This window comes from Pelophylax lessonae (assembly GCF_965119305.1).
Source record: "Pelophylax lessonae genome assembly, chromosome: 6".
Taxonomy (NCBI): domain Eukaryota; kingdom Metazoa; phylum Chordata; class Amphibia; order Anura; family Ranidae; genus Pelophylax; species Pelophylax lessonae.
The window spans coordinates 176,566,636-176,594,189 of NC_138773.1; the positions used below are offsets into that span (position 1 = coordinate 176,566,636).

Sequence of the window (27,554 nt, forward strand, 5' to 3'; positions counted from 1 at the left end):
GTGGGTTTACATCGAAAAGGCGATTCTCCTGGGAAGGGACCTTCCCTCCTTACTGAAGGCTGCTACCCTAAATAGACCACTATATTACACCAGTTTCCCATCCATAGATGCTACTCTGGAGGCCTGGAGGGCTGTTTCCTCCCGCCTCCAGGGTCACATCACTACTTATGTTGAAGAGCTTTCCCTAGCCATGTATGGGTTCCTAATTCCGTCCTGAAAACTCCCCTCGGGAATTGAACTTCAAAATACCTCCTACCGAATCTACCTTGCACAAGCTAATAGGTCCCATTACTATGCCAATGCCCAACTTAAATACTATCATATTAGTTATCCTGAGACTACCTGCACCCTGCCATCTGCGGTATGGCAATACCTGACTTCATGACTACACAAACCAAAAGGCATTTCGTGGTTTTATACCCACTTACAAACCCGGTCCAAACCCAATAAAACTGCGAGTATGCTTAACTGGGAAAAGGACCTTCAGGCTACATATACTCCTAAACAGTGGAGACTAGCCACGCTCTCTATTCTCAAAGCATCCCACTGCACCAACCATTGGGAACTGGCCATGAAACTTCTTCATAGGAGTTACTTAACCCCTGTCCGTTTGCACCGCATGTTTCCTCAGCCCTCTGACTTGTGCTGGAGAGGCTGCGACGGCATAGGCACCTTATTACACATTATGTTTGGCTGCAAATGCCTTCATAGTTTTTGGAACGCTGTGGCTAGACTGATAGCCCAAGTCACAGGATTGATTTTCTCAATTAAAGCGGATCTTGCGATCTTGAACCTACGAATTGATAGTTTTCCCACACAATACAGACCAATTGTAACTCATATTCTGATAGCAGCATGGCTAGCTATCACATCTAAATGGAAGTCACTTGAGGCACCTAATGTCTCGGATGTAATTGGTAGGGTGCAGACACACTGCTCCTATGAGGAATTCTTTGCCTTTCGCAATGGTTCTCTTAAACGATTCTCAAAATGTATGGTGAGCCTGGTGTGAGCGCTTCCCGAAAACACCTCCTGAGGTGCAGCCCGAGTTCTTACTGTTTTCTTGATGATGATTAATCATAGATATGTCTGGTGATTTTTTTGTACTTTTTTCTTTTTGGTTTCATCCCTTCCCCCTCTTTCCCTTTTTTTGTTTTCCTGTTTGTCTGAACCATTTTTCTATATTTTGTGCTGTTGTTTTTGCACTTTGTTTTTTCCAATGGTCGACTACTGCCTAGGTGTCCTTTCACCCGTGACCACCACTAGGTCATCACTTTCCTGTGGGGAATGCTCCCTGGCATCTGGGTGGGACCTGGGCGGGGACACAGATATTGCTCCCATTGGGGGTGTCCGTGCCCGAGTCCCGCCATGAAAAATCCTCAGGGAACGCTATGGGACGCATCTGCACCTTGCTGCTCCGGGTGGCAGCTTATTTGTCACTTAGTTGCCTTATCGATCTGATGTTATTTGATTTCCTGCACTGGACAAATGTATCTATTGACGTATCTGTTGTCTTGTTTATGCATTGTCCGACTGTTGGACGCTTTGAATGTTTGTAAGCTTCTATTTACCTTGTATGAAGTTTAATAAAAACTAATTGAACGAATAAATATGGGGACTCCAAATTAATGAAAAGGTCAGCTGTCCGATTTCTAGCTGAATCACTGGTATCAATATCTCCTGAGTATGAGGTACACAGGGGAGAAAAGTAATGGAAATCAGAATTCCTGATTTGCATACTGTAGGTCGGCAACTCAGATTTTGTAAGCCAGAGGATCACCATGACAGCAAGTTTATAGATCTATAAAAGGTTTATTTTCATAAAAAAAAAAAAAGAGAGAAGAACTGGCAATGAGGGATTTTACACACACACACACACAAACATACCTCTAGGTATACTGTATACATTAAATTGTCAAAAGTATAGGGACGCCTGCCTTTACACGCCCATGAACTTTAATGGCATTCCACTCTTCGTCCGTAGGGTTCAATATTGACAGTTAGCATATAACAGCTTCAACTCTTCTGGGAAGGCTGTCCACAAGGTTAAGGAGTGTGTCTATGGGAATGTTTGACCATTCTTCCAGAAGCGCATTTGTGAGGTTATCCACTGATGTTGGACAAGAAGGCCTGGCTCACAGTCTCCGCTCTAATACATGCCAAAGGTGTTCTATCGGGTTGAAGTCAGGAATTCACTCATCTATGTCTTTATGGACCTTGCTTTGTGCACTGGTCCAAATCATTTGGAGCGGGGTTAAGGTGTAGGATTGTTTTTCAGGGGTTAGGCTTGGCCCCTTAGTTCCAGTGAAGGGAACTCTTAAGGCACCAGCATACAAAGACATTTTGAACAATTTCATGCTCCCAACGTTGTGGGTTTCCAACAGGACTGCGCACCAGTGCACAAAGCGAGGTCCATAAAGACATGGATGAGCGAGTTTGGGGTGGAGGAATTTGAATGGCCTGCAAAAGTCCTGACCTCAACCCGATAGAACGCTTTTGGGTTGAATTAGAGCAGAGACTGGGTGGGGCCTTCTCGTCCAAAATCAGTGCCTGACCTCATAAATGCGCTTCTGGAAGAATGGTCAAACATTCCAATAGACACACTCCTAAACCTTGTGGACAGCCTTCCCAGAAGAGTTGAAGCTGTTATAGCTGCAAAGGGTGGGCCAACTTAATATTGAACCCTATAGGCTAAGACTGGGATGCCATTAAAGTTATTGTGCGTGTAAAGGCAGGCCTCCCAATACTTTTGACAATATCTATCTATACATACACACACACAGACACACACAGCATCTCACAAAAGGGAGTACACCCCTCACATTTTTCTAAATGTTTTATTATATGTTTTCATGTGACAACACTAAACAAATGACAGTTTGCTACAATGTAAAGTAGTGAGTGTACAGCTTGTATAAGCAGTGTAAACTTGCTGTCCCCTAAAAAAATTCAAACACACAGCCATTAATGTCCAAACCGCTGGCAACAAAATTGAGTACACCCCTAAGTCAAAAAGGCCAAACTGGGCCCAAAGTGTCAATATTTTGTTTGGCCACCATTGTTTTCCAGCACCGCCTTAACCCTCTTGGGCATGGAGTTCATCAGAGCTTCACAGGTTGCCACTGGAGTTCTCTTCCACTCCTTCATGACGACATCACAGAGCTGGTGGATGTTAGAGACCTTTTCCCACTTTCCGTTTGAGGATGCCCCACAGATGCTCAATAGTGTTTAGGTCTAGTGACATGATTGGCCAGTCCATTATCTTTACCCTCAGCTTCTTTAGCAAGGCAGTGGTCGTTATGTCGGAATACTGCCCTGCAGGCCTAGTATTCGAAGAGAGGGGGATCATGCTTCGCTTCAGTAAGTCACAGTACATGCTGGCATTCAACAATCCCTCAATGAACTGTAGCTCCCCAGTGCTAGCAGCACTCATGCAACCCCAGACCATGACACTCCCACCACCATGCTTGACTGTAGGCAAGACACACTTGTCTTTGTACTCCTCACCTGGTTGCCGCCCCAAACACTTGACACCATCTAAACCAAATAGGTTTATCTTGGTCTCATCAGACTACAGGACATGGTTCCATTAATCCATGTCCTTAGCCTGCTTGTCTTAAGCAAACGGTTTGTGGGCTTTCTTGTGCATCATCTTTAGACGAGGCTTCCTTCTGGGACAGCAGTCATGCAGACCAATTTGATGCAGCGTGCAGCGAATGGTCTGAGCACTGACAGGCTGACCCCCCCCCCCTCCTTCAACCTCTGCAGCAATGCTGGCAGAACTCATACGTCTTTTTTCCAAAGACAATCTCTGGATATCACGCTGAGCACCTGCACTCAACTTCTTTGGTCGACCACAGCGAGGCTTGTTCTGAGTGGAACCTGTCCTGTTAAACCACTCTATGGTCTTGGTCACCGTGCTGCAGCTCAGTTTCCGGGTCTTGGCAATCTTCTTATAGCCTAGGCCATCTTTATGTAGAGCAACAATTCTTTTTTTTTTTCAGATCTTCGAGTTCTTTGCCATAAGGTGTCATGTTGAACTTCCAGCAACGAGTATGAGATGAGTGAGAGTGATAACACCAAATTTAACACCCCTGCTCCCCATTCACACCTGAGACCTTGTAACACTAACGAGTCACATAACATCTTTGAGGGAAAATGGCTAATTGGGCCCAATTTGGACATTTTCACTTAGGGGTGTACTCGCTTTTGTTGCCAGCGGTTTAGACATTAATGGTTGTGTGTTGAGTTATTTTGAGGGGACAGCAAATTTACACTGTTATACAAGCTGTATACTCACTACTTTACAATGTAGCAAAGTGTAATTTCTTCTTCAGTGTTTTCACATGAAAAGATATAATTAAATATTTACCAATATGTGGTAAAGGGGGGAGGAGGTGTATTCACTTTTGTAAGATACTGAGTGTGTGTGTGGGTGTGTGTGTATGTGTTTGTATATTTAAAATATTTACAAGAATGTTGCTAAAGTAATTTTTTTACTAATTATAAAAATAGATTTCCTTTGTAATTATGATGATAGTAGCTTTCATTAAAAGAGAAGCATGGGTTTCTGTTTTTTTCCACAATCATACTTACCTAGGTGGATGCAGCATTGGTCCGATGCTGCATCTGTCCCCCGAAGCCTATACACTGAGAACCGAGCGATCGAACAATGCTGACCGCTCGGTTCTCACAGCTCTCTGCTCTGCCCCTCCTCGCTCGCAAGCCTTGGTTGTACATCTCTTAAATGTACACAATAAATTTAAAGTAAACATTTGTAAACCGCTTCTCTGGATTAATGAAAATTACATGTATACACAGGACAAATCCATTTAAACCGTACCTGTTTGATATAGATAAAAATATTCACACACTTCAACCAGCAGCTTGTTTTGTACCATCAGTTGCTGGCAGAAGGCTATCCAGCTGATGTCTGTTTCCAGTTTTAACTAGCCATTCGTTAAATTTGTATTCAACAAGTGCTTGGAACCTTTTTTTCTGTTCCCTGTAAAGTACAAAGAAATGAAAAAGAAACGTTAAAACTATCAGTAAAGGCAACTTTTAGGTTTCCACATTCTGAAGCAGTTTTTCTTAATCCTTTTACCCCCCAGAGGGTGCTTGAGATAATTTACTGTTTTCAGGAAACCCCTACTAAAATTTTATCTAAAAAACACAATACATTAGCATAATCAGAAAGTTATAAAGAAATATTAAAAAGGAAACACAAAATTGAGTATTTAGTGAACGTTCCATCCAAAGCAAATTTTTTAAATGCCTTCATGCTCTTTTGTAGGACAAAATTGTTTTGAGTAATAACCATCAAATAATCTGAAATGCAGAAATGAAAAATGTAGTGACCTTTTACACGTGGTCTACGTAATCATCCTTTACACGGATGATGGGAGAAAGAACCCTAGTTGAGAAAGGCTGTTCCAAAAAATAAGTGGACTTGTACTTTACAGGACAACAGGCTTTTTAGTTATTTCAACCAACTCCCGCCCACCATATAGACAAATGACAGGGGGCGGGATCCCCTCTCGTTCTGGGCTGACATCATAGGACATTGGCCAGTCTCACCGGGGGAGTGCAGGATGGCGATCGCGGAAGCGCTGTGTCCCAGCTCTCTACCGGCTATCCCCATCTCAGTAGAGAGTCAATGACATGGCTCTTTACCCATGTGATTGGCTGTGTTCAATCACAGCTGATCACTTGTAAACATGGAAGTGCCAGTAATCAGCTCTCCTCACCTCACACAGAGTTTGAGAAGAGACGAGCTGATCAGCGGGATTTCCTCACAGGGGAGACCTGTATATATAAATCAGGGCACTGATCAGTGCAGCCTCAACAGTGCCCAGCAGTGATGCCATTCTGTGCCCATCAGCAAGGCTGCCTTTGATTGCATTAATTTTCATCCATCAGTGCTTGCTCATCAGTGCTGCATATTAGTGCCGCCGACTCAGTGCCCATCAGCACCCCATCAGAGCAGCCTATCAGCCCCCATCAGTGAAGGAGGAAAAACTAAAAATAAACCCAGCAGTGTTAAATACCAACAAAAGGGTATTTAACCAATCTGGGTACAGCCTTGCATGACCGTGCAATTGGCAAAGTGGGACAGTCCTTAAAGCTGAAAATTGACAGCTCTTTTACGGTGAAGAAACCTTTTTGTATTTGGAGACGAAATCTGTTTTCCTCTAGTCGTAAAGAGTGCCCCCTTGTCCTCAGTGTTGACCTTAAAGTGAATAACTCAACACCAAGTTCACTATGTAAACCCCTTATGTATTTATACATGTTGATCATAACCCCCCCCCCCCCCCCCCTTAATCTCCTCTTCTCAAGAGAGAATTCAGTTCCTCTAATCTTCTCATAGCTGAGCTCCCCCATGCCTCTTATCAGTTTGGTTGCCCTTATCTGCACTTTCTCCAGTTCCCCAATATTTTTTTATAAGAACTGGTGCCCAAAACTGAACTGCATATTCCAGATGAAGTCTTACTAATGATTTGTACAAAGGCAAAATTATATCTCTCTCTCTCTCTCGCGAGTCCATGCCTCGGTTAATACAAGAAAGGACTTTGCTTGCTTTGGAAACTGCAGCTTGGCATTGCATGCTATTAAGCTTATGATCTACCAGAATACCCAGATCCTTCTCCGCTATGGATTCCCCCCCTTCTACTCCCCCTAGTATGTATGATGCATGTATATTCTTAGCCCCCAAGTGCATAACTTTACATTTATCAACATTAAACCTCATTTGCCACATAGTTGACCAATAAAACAGTGCACTGAGGTCAGCTTGTAAGTTGGAGACATCCTGTAAGGAAGTTATTCTACTGCAAAGCTTGGTGTCATCTGCAAAGACTGAAATGGTACTTTTAATCCCAGACCCTTTATCATTTATACAGATATTAAAAAGTAAGGGTCCCAACACTGAACCTTGGGGTACACCACTGATAACCCTAGACCATTCAGAGTAAGAATCATTAACAACTACTCTCTGAATTCTATCTTTTAGCCAATTTTGTATCCATTTACAAACGGATCTTTCCAAGCCTGTAGACTTTACCTTACACATTAGCTGTGTATGGGGAACTGTGTCAAACACTTTTGCAAAATTCAAGTATACTACGTCCACAGCCACCCCTCTGTCCAAGGTTTTACTTACCCCCTCATAAAAAGAAATCAGGTTTGTTTGACAACTTCTGTCTTTCATGAATCCATGCCGTCTGTTGCTTAAAATATTTTTTTCCAGCAAAAACTCATCTATGTGGTCTTTTATTATCCTCTCCAGTATCTTCCCGACTATAGAAGTTAAACTAACAGGTCTATAGTTACTTGGCAAAGACTTTGATCCCTTTTTAAATATAGGCACCACATTGACCCTACGCCAATCCAGTGGTACTGTTCCAGTCCTTAACGAGTCCCTAAAATTTAGAAACAAAGGCTTTGAAATTACAGCGCTCAATTCTTTCAGGATACGTGGGTGGATGCCATCTAAATATTTCTGGACCATATCACTTTTGAGCCATTGTGGATCATTTGGGGCTGTGTCAATGCCATCTCCCCATTATGGTCATGAACTCCACCATGCTCCTTTGTATACACAGAGCTGAAGAAAGTATTTAATAGATTTACCTTCTCTTTGTCCCCAGTCACCCACTCCTGATTATTTTGTAAAGGGCCTACATGCTCAGACCTAACCTTTTTACTATTCATATAACTTGAAGAATTTCTTGGGGTTTGTCCTATCTTTTGCAATCTGTTCATTTTGAATTTTTGGGTCTTTGATTTCCTTTTTACATATTCTGTTATGTTCTTTGAAACAATTAAACAATGATAGTGTTCCTTCATTTTAATTTTTTTTTAAAAGCTCTTTTCTTATTATTTATAGCTTTAACACATAGGTTTTATTTTTAGCCTTTTAAACTTATTGCCCATGTGAATATACTTTGCAGTGAGTTTGCATACAGTCTTTGAAAATTTTCAATTTCTGTTCTGTGCTCATCAATGCCAATATTTCCTCGCAGTTTAAATCATGGAGAGCAGCCCTCATCCTCTTAAAGTTAAGTGTTTTATATTTCCTGTATACGTTTTTTGCTTAAAGCCAACATTAAATTAAATGGACTTTATGGTCACTGCTACCCAGATGTTCTTTTATATGAAAATTATTAATAAGCTCTGTATGGCTTGAGATTACCAGGTCCAACAGAGCATGATTTCTAGTGGGGGCCTCAAACTGTACCATAAAAAATTGTCTTGTAATGGGTTCATACATTTTTGCCCTTTAACTGTTCCAGCAGTGCCATTACTTCAGTCAATGTCTGGGTAGTAAAAATCACCATTATCACTGTCCCAGCCCTTTCGATCTGTGCCACGAGCTGAGTCTTCACCTCCTCATTAATAGTAGGAGGTCTATAACAAACTCCAATGATAATCTTTGTACTACGTACACCCATATACATTTCCACCCATACTGCTTCAGACTCATCACATTCTCCATCAACTAGGTCCTCTTTCACACTCCCTTTGAGATCACTTCTCACGTAGAGACAGATCCCACCACCCCTCTCTTTTACCCTGTCTTTTCCAAAGAGAGCATTGCCAGGAATATTAATAGCCCAGTCATGTGAAGAATTAAGCCAAGATTCAGCAATACCAATTAAATCCTAGTTCTCGTGCACCAGAGCTTCCAACTCACCTATTTTGCTTTGCAGACCTCTGGCATTGGTGAACAAACACTTTAATTCATTGTCACATTTTACTTATTTTGCATATTTTATATTTTGGTACATATAGTACCATTTCCAATGGTTGTTTGTAACATGGGAACCTTCTTATCCTCTGCCATAACTCTCCCCCCCATCTTTCCCCATTCCACCCACCAATAGAGGCTGACCCCTGTCTGCCCCAGTATAATCTAATTCACCCTCCCCCCCCCCCCCCTCAATCCTAGTTTAAAAACTCCTCCAGCCTTCTCATAAACCTCTCCCCTAGCACAAAAGACCCCTTCCATTTAGGTGCAAACCATCTTTAGCATATAGGTTGCACCCCAATGAAAAGTGAGCCCAGTGCCGGGGTGATGCTTGCAGCTGCATCACCCTGGTACCTTTTTTGGAGAGTGGACAGTGGGCTTTCTTGTGATAACCAATGTGGCTAAGCAGCTGCTCAGCTGTTATCACAAGCAGCAGGAGGGGACGTCCCGCTGCCTTCCGCACATCTGCCGGCTGGCCGGAGTCCCGAACATTCGGCTTTGATTGTGTCTCTTGATGTAGAAACCCGGAAGCGATGTCATACCATCACTTCCGGTTACTGGAGCCTTAAAGGCAGCAGATTTTTTTAAAATTACAGTATTCAAAACAGCTAAAGTTGGCGTTTTGAAGGCTTAAGTGCAAAGGAGGGATTTGGGGTCTTATAGACCCCAGATTCCTCCATGAAGAGTACCTGTCACTGCCTATTACTGCCACAAGGGATGTTTACAGGTACAGTGTAAAAAAAAAATACAATAAAATAAATAAGGAAAAAAAAATAAACCTAAATCCTGATCCCTCATGCGCAGAAGCGAATGCATACGCAAGTTGCACCCGCAAATGTAAACCGCGCTCAAACCACACATGCGGGGGTATCGCAGCTTTCGCTAGAGCGAGAACAATAATTCTAGCTTAGACCTCCTCTGTAACTCTAAACAGGTAACCGTCAACAATTTTAAAGCACCACCGATAGAAATGTTTTTAAGTACCGTAGTTTGTCTCCATTCCACCAGTGTGCGCAATTTTAAAAGCATGACATGTAAGGTATCTATTTACTCCGTGTAACATCTTTCATATAAAAAAAAAATAAAAAAATTGGGCTAACTTTACGGTTTTGATTTTTTTGATTCATGAAAGTGTATTTCTTCCACAAAAATTTCATTTCAAAGACCGCTGCGCAAATACAGTGTGACACAAAATATTACAACGATCGCCATTTTAGTCTCTGCTAAAGAAATATGTATAAATGTTTGGGGCGAAAAATAACATTTTAGCTTGGAAGCAACAAGTGTAAGAAAAAGGCTTAGGCATGAAGGGGTAACCAAGTGAACTATTACGCAGGTATAGGTGCATCGACCCAGGCTCAGACAGTTGTCATCCAGGTCCATGCATCCACACATGTGTACCTTTGAAAATTGGAGCTGCAGTTGACTTCATACACCCATTCAGTCTTCAATAACAAAAATCAGCTGCCTGCAAGCAGCTCGACTCTGCTCGGAACAGATAAACAAATGGCTTCAGGCTGTACAGGTCAATTTACGCATGTGAATGAGCCCTAATTTTAAAAAATGCTTACACTTTTTTTTTTTTTTTAATGGAGTCAAAATCTAAAAAGTACAATTGCACTCTCTTCATGCTGTATGGACCAAATTTTTTTTTCTAAGGCCCCTTTCACACAGGCGGACCGTTCAGATCCGCCTGTTCGCTCTTTTTAGCGGATCTGAACGGTCCCCCCATGCATTCCTATGGGGCATTGGATGGCAGCGGAGACATTTCCGCTGACATCCGACCCGATCCGATAAGTCAAATCTGGACGGATGGAAACCCTATTTTCCATCCGTCCAGCGGATCGGATGAGAACGGACCGACGGTCCGTTCCCATCCGATTTCCCCCATACAGATGAATGGGGAACTGACAGCTGTGTCTCCGCACACCGCACAGAAACACAGCTGTCATCCTCCTGCTCAGCGGGGGATCGGCGGCTCGATCCCCCGCTGAGAAAAATGGCATCCGTCCGATGGACGCATAGTGTGAAAGGAGCCTAAATCAAGAGAAAAGTTTATTGAAAAATCGCACGCATATACAAACAGAGCAACGGGAGTATGGGCCAATTTAAACATATGAATGACCCATAAATCAAAACAATCTAACATAATCTGGTCCACTTGTTTCAGGTATATTCCGGGTTTTTTTTTTTCTCCCTCATTAAAAAATAATTTCCTTGAAGTCCATTGAGGGACACATGGACATTGTAGAACAGTCCATGACATGTGGATTATGTGCAGCTTCCTTAGGATGCGGATACTGGCAAACAGTTCAAGGTCTGCACCAGTCTAGCCCCATCTTAACCATTATGATTTAGCTTTTTGAGCAAACAGTACACAGGGGCAATACAAGTCATCTTATAAAAGTCTGATTTTGTCTGTGTGTTGGGTTTTCTGGATCAGTTTTGTGCAAAGAAAATCCCTGGTTTCTCCTTTTGCTCTAGATTGCGGAGCGGTCAAGGCAGAATTCACACTGGAGGGAAGGCACATAATAGCCTGAACTGAGTCTAGGGGATTATCAGAGCATTCAATGCTCCTTTGTTCTGGCCACAAATAGAGGTAATTTGTTGTTGAATCTGGAGGCCAGGATATCTACATCCAGAGCGCCCCCCCTACACACACCCCCACCCCTAATCTGTGACATATCGAGTTGAAAGTCAGAAGAAAGTCAGGTCAGATGTTGGGATGAAAGGCCCATTCCCCTTGGTTCAGGAAGTGACTGAGGAAATTTGCCTTCCAAATGTCCAGTCCTGTTATGTAGACAGCACATCTGACAGGGTTTTTCCATGCATAAGATGATCAGGCTTGCTTCCTTCGAGGTTGCATGATTCCTGGTGCCCCCTTGATAACTGATGTAAGCCAATGCTGTGGCATCCGATTGCGCCTTGACTGGGTGTCCCTAAAGAAGGGAAGTTTAGTGGTGCAGTGCTATTTTTAACATTGAAGCAAAGATGTTGATGGGAAGCTTAAAGTCTTCAGGTGAACAGGTTCTCTGAATGGTCACAGATCGGAACACTCCTCCTGAGCCTGGCATTGTTTTTTCCTCCCATTGGTATGGAAGAAACAACTTCTTCAATGCCAAGACTGGGTTGAAAAACCACCAATCAAGGTAGCTCATTGTTTAGCCAAAGAGGAGCATAGGCAGTTGAGAAAGGAAGCATGTTCGTTCCATGCCAATAATGTTGTGTTGGAGAAGCATTGAATGTAATTGCACAAATGGAACAGCTGCTAAGGTGTGCTGAAGTACACCTTAGCAGCTGTTTGTACCTTTCTGAAAACTTCTACATGAATGTGAGTTTTTTACGGTTTGGCTTTTTATAAAAAATTACCATAGGGAGAGCACTAGATTTTGTTTCTTTTATTCATACATGTACCGTGGAGGGAGTTCATTAGCAGCCTGTCCGAGGTTCTGAAGATTGCTGTCTGAGTGAGCATATATGCCATCTGACCCTGTGGGATCTTGATCATGAGGATGTTTAAAGCAGCCTGTCTGGGATTTTGAAGATTTCGTTTTGAGTGATCATACTTGCTATCTGACCCTGTGGGGTCTTAATCCTGAGGTGAGCGCATATGCATGCCATGGTGATGGGTCTTGAAGAGCACTCTGGGCATCACATATTTGATTAAAGGCACCTAGACTGCACTCCTGGGTTTACCTGACTGCACTCCTCCATTAGGATTTTTATGGACTGAGATTTTCTTGCTTTATACATATATTGCCTTATTCAATCATTCACACTGTTTATGGTTTATCTTTGATATATGTATGGCACTTGTTATTCTACTGCATCCATGGAAAGCTATATATCTTGATTGTGCTGCACTTGTATATTTGATTTGGAGGTTTTGCTTGAATTGGCCTTTAGCCTCGGTTCACATTACTGTGGCGTCCGCATGTAATGTCGGAGCGCACTGCTTCTTCATTACATGCGATCGGCTGTGCGGTGCGAGTTTAGCCATACACTTTGTATGGCTAAATCCGCACCGCACCCGCAGCAAACACGCACAGGACCCTTTTTGGCAGCCGCATCAGGATCGGACCGCACAGCGGTTCACACTTGTGCGATCCGATCCTGTGCGAACTGCAAGATCGCACTGCGATATGCGATCAAACTGGGGGTGTCGTTAAGATTACATTGACACCCCCAGCGTATCGCATATGGCAGTGTGAACTGCTGGGGGTGCATTTACGATGTGGGAACAGGCTGCGGATTCGCAGCCTTCCCGCATCGCATAAGTGTGACCCGACACTTAGGGCTCTTTCACACAGGCAGACCGTTCAGATCCATTTTTTTTTGGCGGATCTGAACGGTCCCCCCCATGCATCCCTATGGGGCATCGGATGTCAGCTGAGACATGTCCGCTGACATCCGATCCATCAAATCTGGACGGATGGAAACCCTATTTTCCATCTGTCCAGCGGATCGGATGGGATTGGATGAGAACGGACCGACAGTCCGTTCCCATCCGATTCCCCCATAGAGATGTATGGGGAACTGACAGCTGTGTCTCTGCATAAAGTGCGGAGAACAGCTGTCATTCTCCTGCTCAGCGGGGGATCGGCAGATCGATTCCCCTCTGAGATAAACTGAGTCCATCTGACGGACGGACTGTGTGAAAGGGGCCTAAGTGTTCAGCTAGGAGTCTTAGGGCTCTTTCACACGGTCCGCCTCCGTAGGCGGATCCGTGCTGCTCAGCGGGGATCGATCCGCCAATCCCCGCTGAGCCGGCGGATGACAGTTCCATCTCCGCTTGCAGTGCGGAGAGGGAGGTGTCACAGCTCCCACTGCTCTCTATGGGGGATCGGATGAGAGCAGACCGCCTGTCCGCTCTCATCTGATCCGATCCCTGAACGGATGGAAAAATAGGGTTTCCATCCGTCCAGATTTCACAGACAGGATCGGATACGGATGGCAGTGGGAGTAAGCGGAGGTGTCTCCGATGACATCCGCTGCCCCATAGAGCTGCATGGAGGATCCCATCAGATCCGCCTAAAAAACTGACAGGTGGATTTGAAAGAGCCCTTACACACCTGTTGATTTTTCAGCGCTGAGTATATCTGTCTATTTGACAAATGGAACTACCCTGATAAAAAAAAAAAAAAAAGAAAAAAAGAATTTGCCTAGGCTGTGTTTCGAATGAGACCCAAGTATTTCCGGCAAAGGGAAGGTCAGAGTGGATTTTTGGAAGTTGATAAACCAACTAAAAAAGCCTGAAGCCCTGGAGCTCAACATGCAGCCTTTTGGCATATGATGTGTGACCCTTGGATCTCAGCAGTTTGTAGTAGAAACACTGATTAGGGGTAATAGCACAGATCTCTACTATCATCATGTAACCTGTTCCTGGTTTCATATGGTCTTCTGAAGCCTATCTCCAGGACAAAAGCGTAGCTTAGCATCTCAGACCATCAGTTTTTATTAGGTCTGCAGTCTGGTCTCCCCCCACAAAAATTACATAAATGAAACATCATACAGTGCCTTGAAAAAGTATTCATACCCCTGACATTTTCCACATTGTCATGTTGCGACCAAAAAGGTAAATGTATTTTATTGGGAATTTAGGTGATAGATCAAAACAAAGTGGCGCATAATTGTGAAGCAGGAGGAAAATGATAAATGGTTTTTAACATTTTTTACAAATAAATATCTAAAAAGTGTGGAGTGCATTTGTATTCAGCCCACATTAATATCCCTAACTAAAATCTAGTGTAACCAATTTCCTTTAGAAGTCACCTAATTAGTAAATCGAGTCCACCGTGTGTAATATAATCTCAGTATAAATACAGCTGTTCTGTTAATACCTCAGAGGTTTATTAGAGAACCTTAGTTTACAAACAGCATCATAAAGGCCAAGGAACACACCAGAAAGGTCAAGGATAAAGTTGTGGAGAAGTTTAAGTGATGTGAATCCACTGCGGGTTCCTGCATCACACCTGACTCGCAGACAGTTCACACTGCCATATGCAAACCGCTGGGAGTGTCAATACAAAGTTAATGACACCCCCAGATCAGTTTGCATATTGCAGTACGAACTGTCAATTCAGGAAGGAATCAGGTCAGATGAGTGTGAACACCCATGGGATCAGATTCTGGTGCAGACCAAAAAAAGGGTCCTGCACGAGTTTTGTCAGAATGCAATGAATATTCAGCCATACAATCCGTATGGCTGAATTTGCATCGCAGACATCGCATGTGACTTGCACAGCGGTGCAATGCAAATCACATGCAATGTCTGGCATCGCTACAGTGTGAACTGGCACTAAAGCAGGGTTAGGGTCATAAAAATTATCCCAAGCTTTGAACATCTCACGGAGCACTGTTCAATCCATCATCTAAAAATGGTAAGTGTATGGCACACTTGCAAACCTACCAAGACATGGCCGTCCACCTAAACTGACAGGCCGGGCAAGGAGAGCATTATTTAGAGAAGCAGCCAAGAGGCCCATGTTAACTCTGGAGGAGCAGCAGAGATCCACAGCTCAGGTGGAAGAATCTGTCCACAGGACAACTATTAGTCGTGCTCTCCACAAATCTGGCCTTTATGGAAGAGTGGCAAGAAGAAAGCCATTGTTATTAGAAAGCCATAAGAAGTCCTATTTGCAGTTTGCGAAAAGCCATGTGGGGGACACAGCAAACATTCGGAATTAAGTGCTCAGTTAAGATGAGACCAAAATTGAACTTTTTGACCTAAAAGCAAAACGCTATATGTGGCATAAAACTAACACTGCACATCACCCTGAACACACCATCCCCACTGTGAAACATGGTGGTGGCAGCATCATGTTGTGCAGATGCTTTTCTTCAACAGGGACAGGGAAGCTGTCTGCAAAAGACTTGACACTGGGGCGGAGGTACTCCTTCCAGCAGGACAACGACCCCAAACATACAGCTAGAGCTACAATAGAATAGTTTAAAACAAAGCGTATTCATGTGTTAGAATGGCCCAGTCAAAGTCCAGACCTATATGCAATAGAAAGTCTGTGTCAAGACTTGAAAAGTAGGATTTTTCCTACAGCTTACCTGTAAAATACTTTTCTTGGAGTACATCACGGCACACAGAGCTGGTAATAACTATTTGGGTTATACACCACCTATAGGTGAATGGACACTGGCAACCAATAGACATGAAGTTCCTCCTATATAACCCCTCCCATACAGGAACAACATCAGTTTTTGAAACAAGCAATGAAGATCCCAGGAAAAAAAAAAAAAAAGAGGGGAGGGAGCTCGTATCCCGTGATGTACTCCAAGAAAAGGATTTTACAGGTAAGCTATAGGAAAAATCCTATTTTCTTTATCGTACATCATGGGACACAGAGCTGGTAATAACTATTTGGGATGTCCTAAAGCAATGCCCTTGAGGGGAGGGGACACAGAGCCCCAAACTTGCCCCTGAGCAAAGAAAAAAAAAATACTTTAGGACTATACAGCTGCTTGCAACGCGCTACTACCAAATTGAGCCCCTTCACAGGCTCTTACATCCAGAATTTTTAGAATGTATGAACTGAAGACCAGGTAGCAGACCTGGGTCAAAGATACTTGATGGTGCACTGCCCATGAAGCACTTACCCTTCTGGTAGAGTGGGCCTTTAAGTTAAAAGGCGGGACCTTACCCTTCAAGCCATAAGCTTGAGAAATGACCTGACAAATCAACTTTCTTAGGCCCATCCGGCAATATAAAGAAAGCATCAGTATTACGGATCTGTGCTGACCTGGTTAAATAGACTTTTTAACCGCACGTACAGCGGCAAGAGAGTGTAACAACCTTTCCTCAGTAGACTGAGGATTAGGAAAAAAAGGAAGGAAGAACAATGTCCTGGTTTAAGTGAAAACTAGAAACTACCTTAGGGAGAAAAGAAGGAGGAGGACAAAAAACGACCTTAACCTTATGCAGAATTAGAAAGGGTTCTTTACACGAAAGAGCCGCTAACTCCGACACCCTTCTAGCTGAGGGTATAGCAACCAAAAAAAACAGCTTCCTCAAGAACAGTAGTAAGGGAAAATGCCTGATAGGCTTTAATAGGCTGCTTCTGCAAGACCGAGAGGACCATATTCAAGCCCCAAGGACATAGGGGTGGTTTAACAGGCGGAACTATGCGAATCACACCTTGTAAAAAAGTTCAAACCAAAGAGTGCGTAGCCAACAATCAAAAATTGACAAGGCGGAGACTTGTCCTTTAATGGTTCCTAAGGCCAAATTCAAGTCCACCCCTAATTGAAGAAAGACAAGAATTCTCCCAATAGTATACTTTCGCTGATGCCATTTCTTGGATTCACACCAAGAAATATATAGGCCTTCCGAACTCCGTAATAGACTTTCCTAGAAAGGGTTTTTCCTGGCATTGATCAATGTGGCCTGAACTGAAGCCCCCCCCCCCCCCCCCGGTCTTAATATTCTGGTTTCAACAGCAAGACCGTCAAATTCAACAACCGCAAAGCAGGGTGGAATATGGGACCTTGAGATAGCAGATCCGGGCAACATTGCAGCAACCATGGCTTCACCACTACTAATGGGCCATACACACTATAAGATTTTCTGAAGACTTTTTCCTTCAGATTTACCTTTTCTATGTAGTGCAAGGGCCTGCCAGATTGCATACAAATTGAAAGTGTTTAGGTTTGACCTCATATTATATGGTTTTGGTAAGTCTGATTTCTACGTACCAAGACCTCCTGGGCCACCAGGATTACCAGTTTCCCCTCCACCTGTATCCTGTTCAGCAGTGGAGGTAGAAGCTAAACTGGTGGAAATGCATAAATCAGGTTGAACCGTGAACAAGGAGTCACCAGAGCATCTATTCCGATCGCGATCGGATCCTTGAATCGGGAAACAAAGTTGTCCAGCTTGTTGTTGAACCTGGATGCCAATAGATCTACATCAGGAGTACCCCAATGTTGACAGATCAGCTGAAACACTTCGGGATGTAGGGACCATTCCCCTGGACACAGCTGCTGGCGACTTAAAAAGTCTGCCTGCCAGTTGTCCACCCTTGGAATGAAAAACTGCTGACAGACATGCAACATACCTCTCTGCTAAGACATGGTTCACCTCTTTCTGAACCGACTGGCTCCTGGTGCCGCCTTGATGGTTGATATGAGCCACTAGGGTCGAGTTGTCGGACTGAATCCTGACAGGACATCCCTGTAGTCTGGATGTTCAATAATTCAGTGCCAAACAGGCAGCTCGGATTTCCAAAATGTTGATGGTTAAATCTTTTCTGTCCAAGACCACGTTCCCTGGGCAGACAGATCTTCCAGGACAGCACCCCAGCCCAGCAGGCTGGCGTCTGTGTTTACCACCTTCCAGGCTACCGGCAGAAAAGATTTCCCCTTGATTAAGTTGGTGGAAGCCAACCACCAAACCAGATCCAGCCTAATGCTGGCCATACACCTGCCGAAAAATCATTTGAAAATCTGTAATTTGGTCCGATCGTCCGTTTTTCATTCAGTTAATAGGCACAAATAGAAAATCGTTTTCAACTTTTCAGAGCTGAAAAAAAATCAACAGGGCCCTACCGAGGAAGTCAAATGAGCATTACGCTCGACGTAACGCGTATAGGGGGACGGAGCGTGCGTGGCCGACGCAGAGTCTCTCTGGTAACAGATCGCTGACATCGCTTATACAGCAGGCACGGCTGAGTGCCCAACAAATGTGAGTTGATCTGCCTTTCTCTAATAAAGCACACCCTTATTAGTAAGCAGAGAGCACTAGATTTCTTCATCTGTTTTTTATATGTCCCGGGATCCCTCGAGGTGCAATACAGTGTGGCTCTTTCCTGGAAGTCTGATCCATGATACATGTGATTGCTGGCCCGTTTGGGTCCTTTAGGAAGGTGAGAGGCTAATTCACCTGGTGGAGGGATTCACTAATTGGTGTTTACAACTTGTTTTCATCACTGGATTTTCTTCAATTGGATACGGGGACACTCTTCATATCACTTTATTGGAAGCACACACATTGCTATGTGCCTTATGAACTGGATATGATTTATTGTATTTAAAGTCATCACTTTTTTATTATATTTCTGGCGCATCACATTTTGGTAGGATTTATAGTTTATTGTGATTTGTGAAACACGATTGGTGTATGCTGCCGGATACCACTTATATACTTTCACACACCTGATTTATGCACAGTGAATTGAGGTTGAGTTATTTTATCACATATATTGGGTTTGCGCTGATAGTTTTTTTGTATAGTTTTTTTGTATAGCCATGACCACCACCTTCAAGACACTGGCGAAAAAAACTGATGTTATTACTGTATGGGAGGGCTTATATAGGAGGAACTTCCTGTCTATTGATTGCCAGTGTCCATTCACCTATAGGTGGCGTATAACCCAAATAGTTATTATTACCAGCTCTGTGTCCCTTGATGTACGATAAAGAAATTTCTGTTCACAGATGCTCTCAATCCAATCTGACAAAGCTTGAGCTATTTTGCACAGAAGAATGGGCAAAAGTTTTACGCTAGATGTGCAAAGCTGGTAAAGACATAAGGCTGCAAGTCTTTTTGGGTAATTGCAGCGAAAGGTGGTTCTATGAAGTATTGACTCAGGGGGGCTGATGAATACAAATGCATGCTACACTTTTCAGATATTTGTAAAAAAATTTGAAAACCATTAATCATTTTCCTTCCACTTCACAATTATGTGCCATTTTGTGTTGGTCTATCACACATGTCAAACACAAGGCCCGGGGACCGAACCTGGTCCTCCAGGTAATTTCATGTGGCCCTCACACCTCTCCTGCAGGTGTGGCACCCCCCTCCTCCGTCTCAGCAGTCGGCAGCAGTCAGGATGACAGGATTCCTCCTACAGATACTGTGCCTCTCTGTGCAGCACCTTCTAGTTTCCGCTTCCCCTGGTCTCAGCATTCAGCAGATTCCAGGCCTTCTGGCCCTCCTCCAGACCCTGAGGGTGGGATGCTTTGGAAATCTAGTCTTACAGATACAACCGGCCCTTTGAGAGTGACCATAATGCTGATGCAGCCCGTGATGAAATCTAGTTGGAGATCCCTTGTCTATCACATAAAATCCGAATAAGATACATTTACGTTTTTGGTTCTAACATGACAAAATGTGGAGAATTTGAAGTGCCATAAATACATTTTCAAGACACTGTATATGGCCCTTTGGAGATGTCCGGGGCTGCAGTTGAGGCTCCTGTAACTCAGAAGATAACCACTGGCCTGAAGCATCTAGATAGTCCCATGGAATTTTACATATAGCTGGAAGGGAAAGAAGTCCTTCAGAAAAAGGTAATCTAGATACCTTGTGACCTGAATGCCCTGAGTTCTTGACAGGGCAAGGTGGGATGAAAGTACCTTAGTGAATACTTTGGGAGTATATGAGGGCTGACTTTCATTTTTTTTTTCTGTTTGCCAGTGTCCACCTGAAGGTAGCTGCATATAAGACTATGCTACAATCCTGTGTCCCTCAAAGGACAGTAGAGAAAACATTCCCCCCCCACCCCCCAAGTATCAGAGTTCTGAAAATGTATTTTCAGGCAAAAAGGGATGCTAGTTCTCAGAAATTACATGGGACACTGGATTAAAAAGACCATTTAATTATTGCATTTTTGTCCTAAGAGCTTATCCTTTTGACTCAAAGAGTACTTATACTGGTCTCTATTTTAATCACCCATCTTTAATATAAAGTTTAAAAACACATTTTCACTTTCAACAAAACGGTTGTTGGTGTGGTAAACACCAAGAGGCAAACCATGCTCTTTAAATTATTCTGTATTTAATACCTACGCTAAATCTATCAATGCTTTAAGGAATCAACCATAAGCTAAACACCAACCATACACAGCTATTAAGCAGAAAACAAAAGAGAACACATATACAGCAGGTGATCACAAACTGGTTAACTAAATTAAAGCAATACAAAACAAGGTCAAATACATACTTTAAAAAGCATTAATGATCAAGCTTACCTGTTTAATTTTGTTTCTTTAACTGTATTGTGCCACATTTGTATCTTTTGCTGCCTTTGATCCATTGCCTTAAGAAATGCTGGGGGTAAGCCTCCAGGAATTTCAGTTGTATCACCTTCCATTTCAAAAGGCACAGAAAATGTATAAAATTCGCGAGGGGACATGAGTTTCCAAACTTGAGAGTCACTTTCCGCAGAAAAAAACTGTGGCCTGTCCCAGTAATTTGGTAACGTAGCTAAACCAGTTTGTCCCATGTGATCTTCTAGCATTGCATAATGAGTATGATATGGAGCAAAAATGACACCCTGATTTCCATTGAATAAAAGAGGTCTTGTTGGAGTAAGAATGTGAAAAGTACAACTGGTTGTAGAAGACAATGACAATCGCTGACAAACACCTATGACTGTCACATGGTCACACATCTGCACATGAACAACAGTTTGCACTGGTCCGAGAACAAATGTGCTATTCCGACATTTTTCAATGGTCACACACCTGCAAGAACAATGCAATTATTTTAAAACATAACATTTTATAGTTTCTAAAATTCATGCACAATTATTCACAACATCTCTTTAAAACTATGCATACATTATCTAAAAAGAGAAAAGAAAAACAGCCCATGGTGCACTTATTAACCTCGTGAGATTACACACACTACACATTCTGTGTACAGAACTCCTCCAGGTAGCATTGCATTTTCAGAAAATTACAACAGCTACAGACTGAAAAGGAAAGGTCATTTTTAATAACAATTACCATATGACTTGTGTTGCAATTGTATTTACTATATTTTTTCCAATGAAAGTGGAGTTAGCCTTTAAATTTGCCAGTAAGTAGTGTTCAATCACAAATTAGAAAGTGGAAAATTCGAGGATCTCGATACCAAGCCAAGGACAGGTAGACCAAGAAAGATTGCAACACAACTGCCAGAGAAATTGTTCAGTATACAAAAGAAAAAAAAATTACAGGTAACCTCAGGAAAAATGCAGGCTGCTCTGAAAAAAAAAAAAAAAAAAAAAACGGTCTGGTTGTTTTTAAAAGGAGTACAATATGATGGTACTTGAACAAAAATGATCTGCATGGTCTAGTTGCCAGAAAAAAAAAGCCTTTACTGCACCAAAGCCACACAAAAGCTTGGTTACAATATGCCCAACAATACCTTGACATGCATGATTGGGCTTTTCTGTGGTATTGCACTATTTGAGCTGCACAGTATAACAACTTTACTAGAGTGCATAAAAAGGGGGTGGGGAGTAACAATGGGAAGATAAGGGATAGAACAGGGATCGGCATAATGGGTAAAATAGTTGAATGGGTAATATAACAATAGATAATTCAATGTAGACATTAATTTAGAAACAGCCGATATCCCTAAAGGTAAATTGGGTAAAAAGGGAAGGGGGGGAAAAAAGGCGGGACTTTGTATGAAGTGTGTGGAGTTGGTTGGGCTGTAACATAGTAGAGATGATTCAATTAAAAGGTAGAGCTTTAATCATTAACAGCATGGTAACATAATCAAAGTCCCACCATTTTGGTTTGTGTTTGTCTGTGTCTTTGTTGTTTTGTCCTTGCCTTGTAACTTTACTAGAGTAACAAATTAATAAAAAATGATTGCACTCAGCCAAAAAAAAAAAACATTGTGATAACTGCTGCAACTTAAGTATCCTGACCAATGGACCTGATAATGCTAAACACAAAAAGTGCACTATACGTTTAAGTCTAAAAAAAATAAATAAAAACAAATTCATTAATTAGTGCAAATGAACGTGCGAGAAAACATCCAATGCGATATATACGGTCACTTAAAATCACACAAAAAAATAAAATGTCTGATTCATAAAAAGTGAAAATAAGCAAAATGTGAAAATATCCAATTACAATACTGTGTACAACAATTCCCATCAATATATAAAGTTCTAAATAACCGGAAAAAAAAAAATCATATAAAATAATTTTTATTGAATTGATGGTGACAAAGTGCTCAGTGATTGTAAACTTCCACACAAAAGTCCTCCAGTGCTCCTTCGAGAAAGAGGGGCTTCCAAATTTGAATGATCTTGAAATACAGAGATCAAAAGCCCTTAAGCCCCATATCATAAGTTAGGCAGGTAGGCACTCTCACTGACAAAAGCCTCTGATGAATAATCAAAATCACTTTAAGAAAAAAAAATTGCCTCCTCTGGGATAGGAGACCAGTGTGCAACATTTGCAATCATACATTTAAAGCGGAAATAACACTGGAAGTGATCAGCAAATAAATACAACCCCTAGACAGCAGAATCAATCATACGTGTGGCACACATATAGATCCCCCAATCAGAAAGACAAAATTGAACAAAAATATTGAACAAAAATATAGATTTATAAAATGTAATGAAAGGATCAATGAAGATTAAAAAATAATGCATAAAAAGATCCACATAGGCCACAAGACAATCCTTCATGAAAGAGCTATCTTGTGGCTGTATATGAATACATAAAAAATGGCACAAGTGAACTACAGTGGCAAAAAAAAATTATTTGTTCCCCTGAAGATTTTGTATATTTGCCCACTTACAAAGAAAGGGTCTATAATTGTTATCAAAGGTGTATTTTATAATTAAAAGAGACCGAAAATCAACCAAAAGACATGATACAAATGTTATAAATTGAGTTGCAGTTCAGTGAGTGAAATAAATATTTGATCCCCTACCAAACAACAATAATTCTGGCTCCCACAGACTGGCTACAGTATGTGTTCATGTAGTACACAGATTAGTCCTGTCAATTTAAGAAGGTACTCCTAACGAAAAATCGTTATGTTTATAAAAGACACCTGTCCAAAGAATCTTTTTCTTTCATTCAAACCTCTCCATCATGGGCAAGACCAAAGAGCTGACAAAAGGAGGTCGGGGACAAGAGATTGTAGACCTGCACAAGGCTGGAATGTGCTACAAGACCATCAGCAAGAAGCTTGGTTAGGAGACAACTGTTGAAGTGAATATTTGCAAAAGGAAGAAATACAAAATAACCATCAATCGCCCTCGGTCTGGAGCTCCATGCTAAATTTTGCCTCATGGGGTAAGGATGATCATGAAAAAAATTGAGGAATAAGTCCAGAACTACAAGGAAGGAGTTTGTTAATGATTTCAAAGCTGTTGGGACCACAGTCACCAAACAAACAATTGGTAACCCATTATGCCACCTTGGATTGTAATCCTGCAGCACCTGAAAGGTCCCCCTCCTCAAGAAGGCACATGTACAGACTCGTCTGAAGTTTGCCAATGAACATCTAAATGATTCAGAGAAGGATTGGGATAAAGTGCTGTGGTCTGATGAGACCAAAATTGAGATCTTTGGCATTAACTCGACTAAAAAACTAATCGTGTTTGGAGGAAGAAAAAAGATGACTATGACCCTAAGAACACCATCCCTACAAGCAAGCACAAAGATGGAAACAATATGCTTTGGGGCTGTTTTTTTGCTAAAGGTACAGGCCAACTTTGACACATTGAGGGGCCAATGGACGGGGCCATGTATTGTAAAATCTTGGATGAGAACCTTCTCCCCTCAGCCAGAACACTGAAGATGGGTCGTGGATGGGGTCTTCTAGCATGACAATGACCCAAAACATAGCGCCAAGGCAACAAAAGGAGTGGCTCAAGAAAAAGCACATTGAGGTCATGGAGTGGCCTAGCCAGTCTCCAGACTTTAATCCTATGGAAAATTTATGAAAGGATCTGAAACTTCGAGTTACCAAACAACTTTAGAAAAGATCTTTAAAGTGGTTGAAAAAGTCAGAAGGTTTTTTTTTATCTTAATGCACTGTATGCATCAGGATAAAAAACCTTCAGTGTGCGATAGCCGCCCTCCACCGCCCTCTAATACTTACCTGAGCCCCATCCTCCTGCAGCGATGTCCACGAGTTCCTCGGCCATCCGGGACTCTCCTGATTGGCTAAGACAGCAGTGGGGCCATTGGCTCCCGCTGCTGTGAAAGTCAGTTAGACAATCAGAAGAGAGGGGTGGGGCAGAAATGGGGCTCCATGTCTAAATGGACAGCAGGAGCTGTGACTCAGCTCAGGTGCCCCCAAACCATCTTGCTTGCTGTGGGGGCACTCGGCAGGAGGCAGTAGAGCCGAAGAGGGACCGGAGAAGAGGAGGATCTGGGCTGCTCTGCAAAACCAACTGCATAGATGAGGTAAGTAAAACATGTTTGTTATTTCAAGAGAAAAAAAAAATGAGACTTTACAATCACTTTAACCACTTAAGCCCCGGAGGATTTGGCTGCTAAAGGTCCAGACCCCTTTTTTCAACTTGGCACTTCGTGACTTTAACTGATAATTGCGCGGTCATGCAATGCAGTACCTAAACGAAATTTACGTCCTTTTTTTCCCACAAACAGAGCTTTCTTTTGGTGGTATTTGATCACCTCTGCGCTTTTTATTTTTTGCGATATTAATAAAAAAAGAGCGAAAATTTTGCAAAAAAATGACATTTTCAACTTTGTCTTTTAAAAAATATCCAATATACTCAATTTATGTCATTTTTTTTGGCCAAAATATATTTAGCTACATGTCTTTGACAAAAAAAAAATCAATGAGCGTATTTTTATTGGTTTGCGCAAAAGTTATAGCGTCTACAAACTATGGTGTAAATACTGAAATTTACGAAGCTTTAATTTCTGACTGCCTATCTCATTTCATGAAGTGCTAAAATGGCGGGGCAGTACAAAACCCCCCCAAACTACCACTTTTTGGAAAGTAGACATCCTAAGGAATGTTCTGAGGGGCATGTTGAGCTCATTGAATATTTTATTTTTTTGTCACAGGTGTTTGAAAAATGACAAAAATAATTTTTTTTTTTTTTTTTTTTACACAAAGTTGTCATTGAAATGATATATTGCTCACACATGCCATGGGTATATGTGTAATTACACCCCAAAATATATTCTGCTGCTTCTCCTGAGTACAGGGATACCACATATGTGAGACTTTTTGGGAGCGTAGCTGTGTACGGGAGCCGGAAAACAAATCACCACCATCAGAATTTCAAAGGGCGTACATTTTTCATTGCATTTTCTCACTACCTATAACGGTTTTGGAGGCCCTGAAATGTCAAGATACCACAAAACCCCCCCAAATGACCCCATTTTGGAAAGTAGACACCCCAAGCTGTTTGCTGAGAGGCATGGTGAGTCCATGGAATATTTTATATTTTGCCACAAGTTTCGGGAAAATTACAATTTTTTTTTTTAATTTTTTTTTTTTACACAACGTTGTCACTAAAAGATAAATTTCTCACACATGACATGGGTATATGTGGAATGACACCCCAAAATACATTCTGCCACTTCTCCTGAGTATGGGGATGCCCCATGTGTGAGACTTTTTGGGAGCCTAGCTGTGTACAGGACCGCGAAAACCAATCAACACTCTCAGGTTTTCTAATGGCGTAAATTGTTCATGTCACCTCTGCACTACCTGTCGCAGTTTCGGAGGCCCTAAAATTCCAAAATAGCACAAAACCCCCCCAAATGACCCCATTTTGCAAAGTAGACACCCCAAGCTATTTGCTGAGAGGCATGGTGAGTCCATGGAATATTTTATATTTTGCCACAAGTTCCGGGAAATATATATATATATATATATATTTTTTTTTTTTTTACACAAAGTTGTCAGTAAATGATATATTGCTCACACATGCCATGGGTATATGTGAAATGACACCCCAAAATACATTCTGCTGCTTCTCCTGAGTACAGGGATACCCCATGTGTGAGACTTTTTTGCAGTCTAGCCGCGTACAGGACCCGGAAAACCAATCTGCACCTTCTGGCTTTCTAAGGGCGTAAATTGTTGATCTCACTCCTTACTACCTATCACACTTTTGAAGTCCATAAAAGGCCAAGATGGCACAAAACCCCCCCAAATGACCCCATTTTGCAAAGTAGACACTCCAATCTATTTGCTGAGAGGCATGGTGAGTATTTTGCAGCTCTCATTTTTTTTGGAAAATGAAGAAAAAACAGGAAAATGCATTTTTTTTCCTCTTTTTTCAATTTCCAAAACTTTGTGACAAAAAGTGAGATCTGCAAAACACTCAACATGCCTCTCTGCAAATAGCTCAGGGTGTCTACTTTCCAAAATGGGGTCATTTGGGGGGGTTTTGTGCTATCTTGGAATTTTAGGGCCTCCGAAACTGTGATAGGTAGTCAGGAGTGAAATCAACAATTTACGCCCTTGGAAAGCCTGAAAGTGGAGGTTGGTTTTCGGGGTCCTGTACTCGGCTAGACTGCAAAAAAGTCTCACACATGGGGTATCCCTGTACTCAGGAGAAGCAGCAGAATGTATATTGGGGTGTCATTTCACATATACCCGTGGCATGTGTGAGCAATATATCATTTACTGACAGCTTTGTGTAAAAAAAAAAAAAAATATATATATATATATTTCCCGGAACTTGTGGTAAAATATAAAATATTCCATGGACTCACCATGCCTCTCAGCAAACAGCTTGGGGTGTCTACTTTCCAAAATGGGGTCATTTGGGGGGGTTTTGTGCTATCTTAGAATTTTAGGGCCTCCGAAACTGTGATAGGTAGTCAGGAGTGAAATCAACAATTTACGCCCTTGGAAAGCCTGAAAGTGGAGGTTGGATTTCGGGGTCCTGTACTCGGCTAGACTGCAAAAAAGTCTCACACATGGGGTATCCCTGTACTCAGGAGAAGCAGCAGAATGTATTTTGGGGTGTCATTTCACATATACCCGTGGCATGTGTGAGCAATATATCATTTACTGACAGCTTTGTGTAAAAAAAAAAAAATATATATATTTCCCGGAACTTGTG

The 27,554-nt window shown here is 42.1% G+C and overlaps 1 protein-coding gene across 1 annotated transcript in view; it reads right to left on the minus strand.

Annotated features, from left to right (window-relative positions):
- Positions 1 to 4,875: 4,875 nt before the first annotated feature.
- TBCCD1 (TBCC domain containing 1) overlaps positions 4,876 to 27,554 on the minus strand; it is a gene marked incomplete at its 3' end in the record, with an annotated part of 78,232 nt that continues 55,553 nt past the window's right edge. The window contains exons 5-6 of the mRNA XM_082260906.1: positions 20,725 to 21,219; positions 4,876 to 5,005 (exon numbers count right to left, since the gene is read on the minus strand). Coding sequence (XP_082117032.1) covers positions 4,876 to 5,005; positions 20,725 to 21,219 — 625 coding nt within the window. The remainder of the gene's footprint in view (positions 5,006 to 20,724; positions 21,220 to 27,554) is intronic.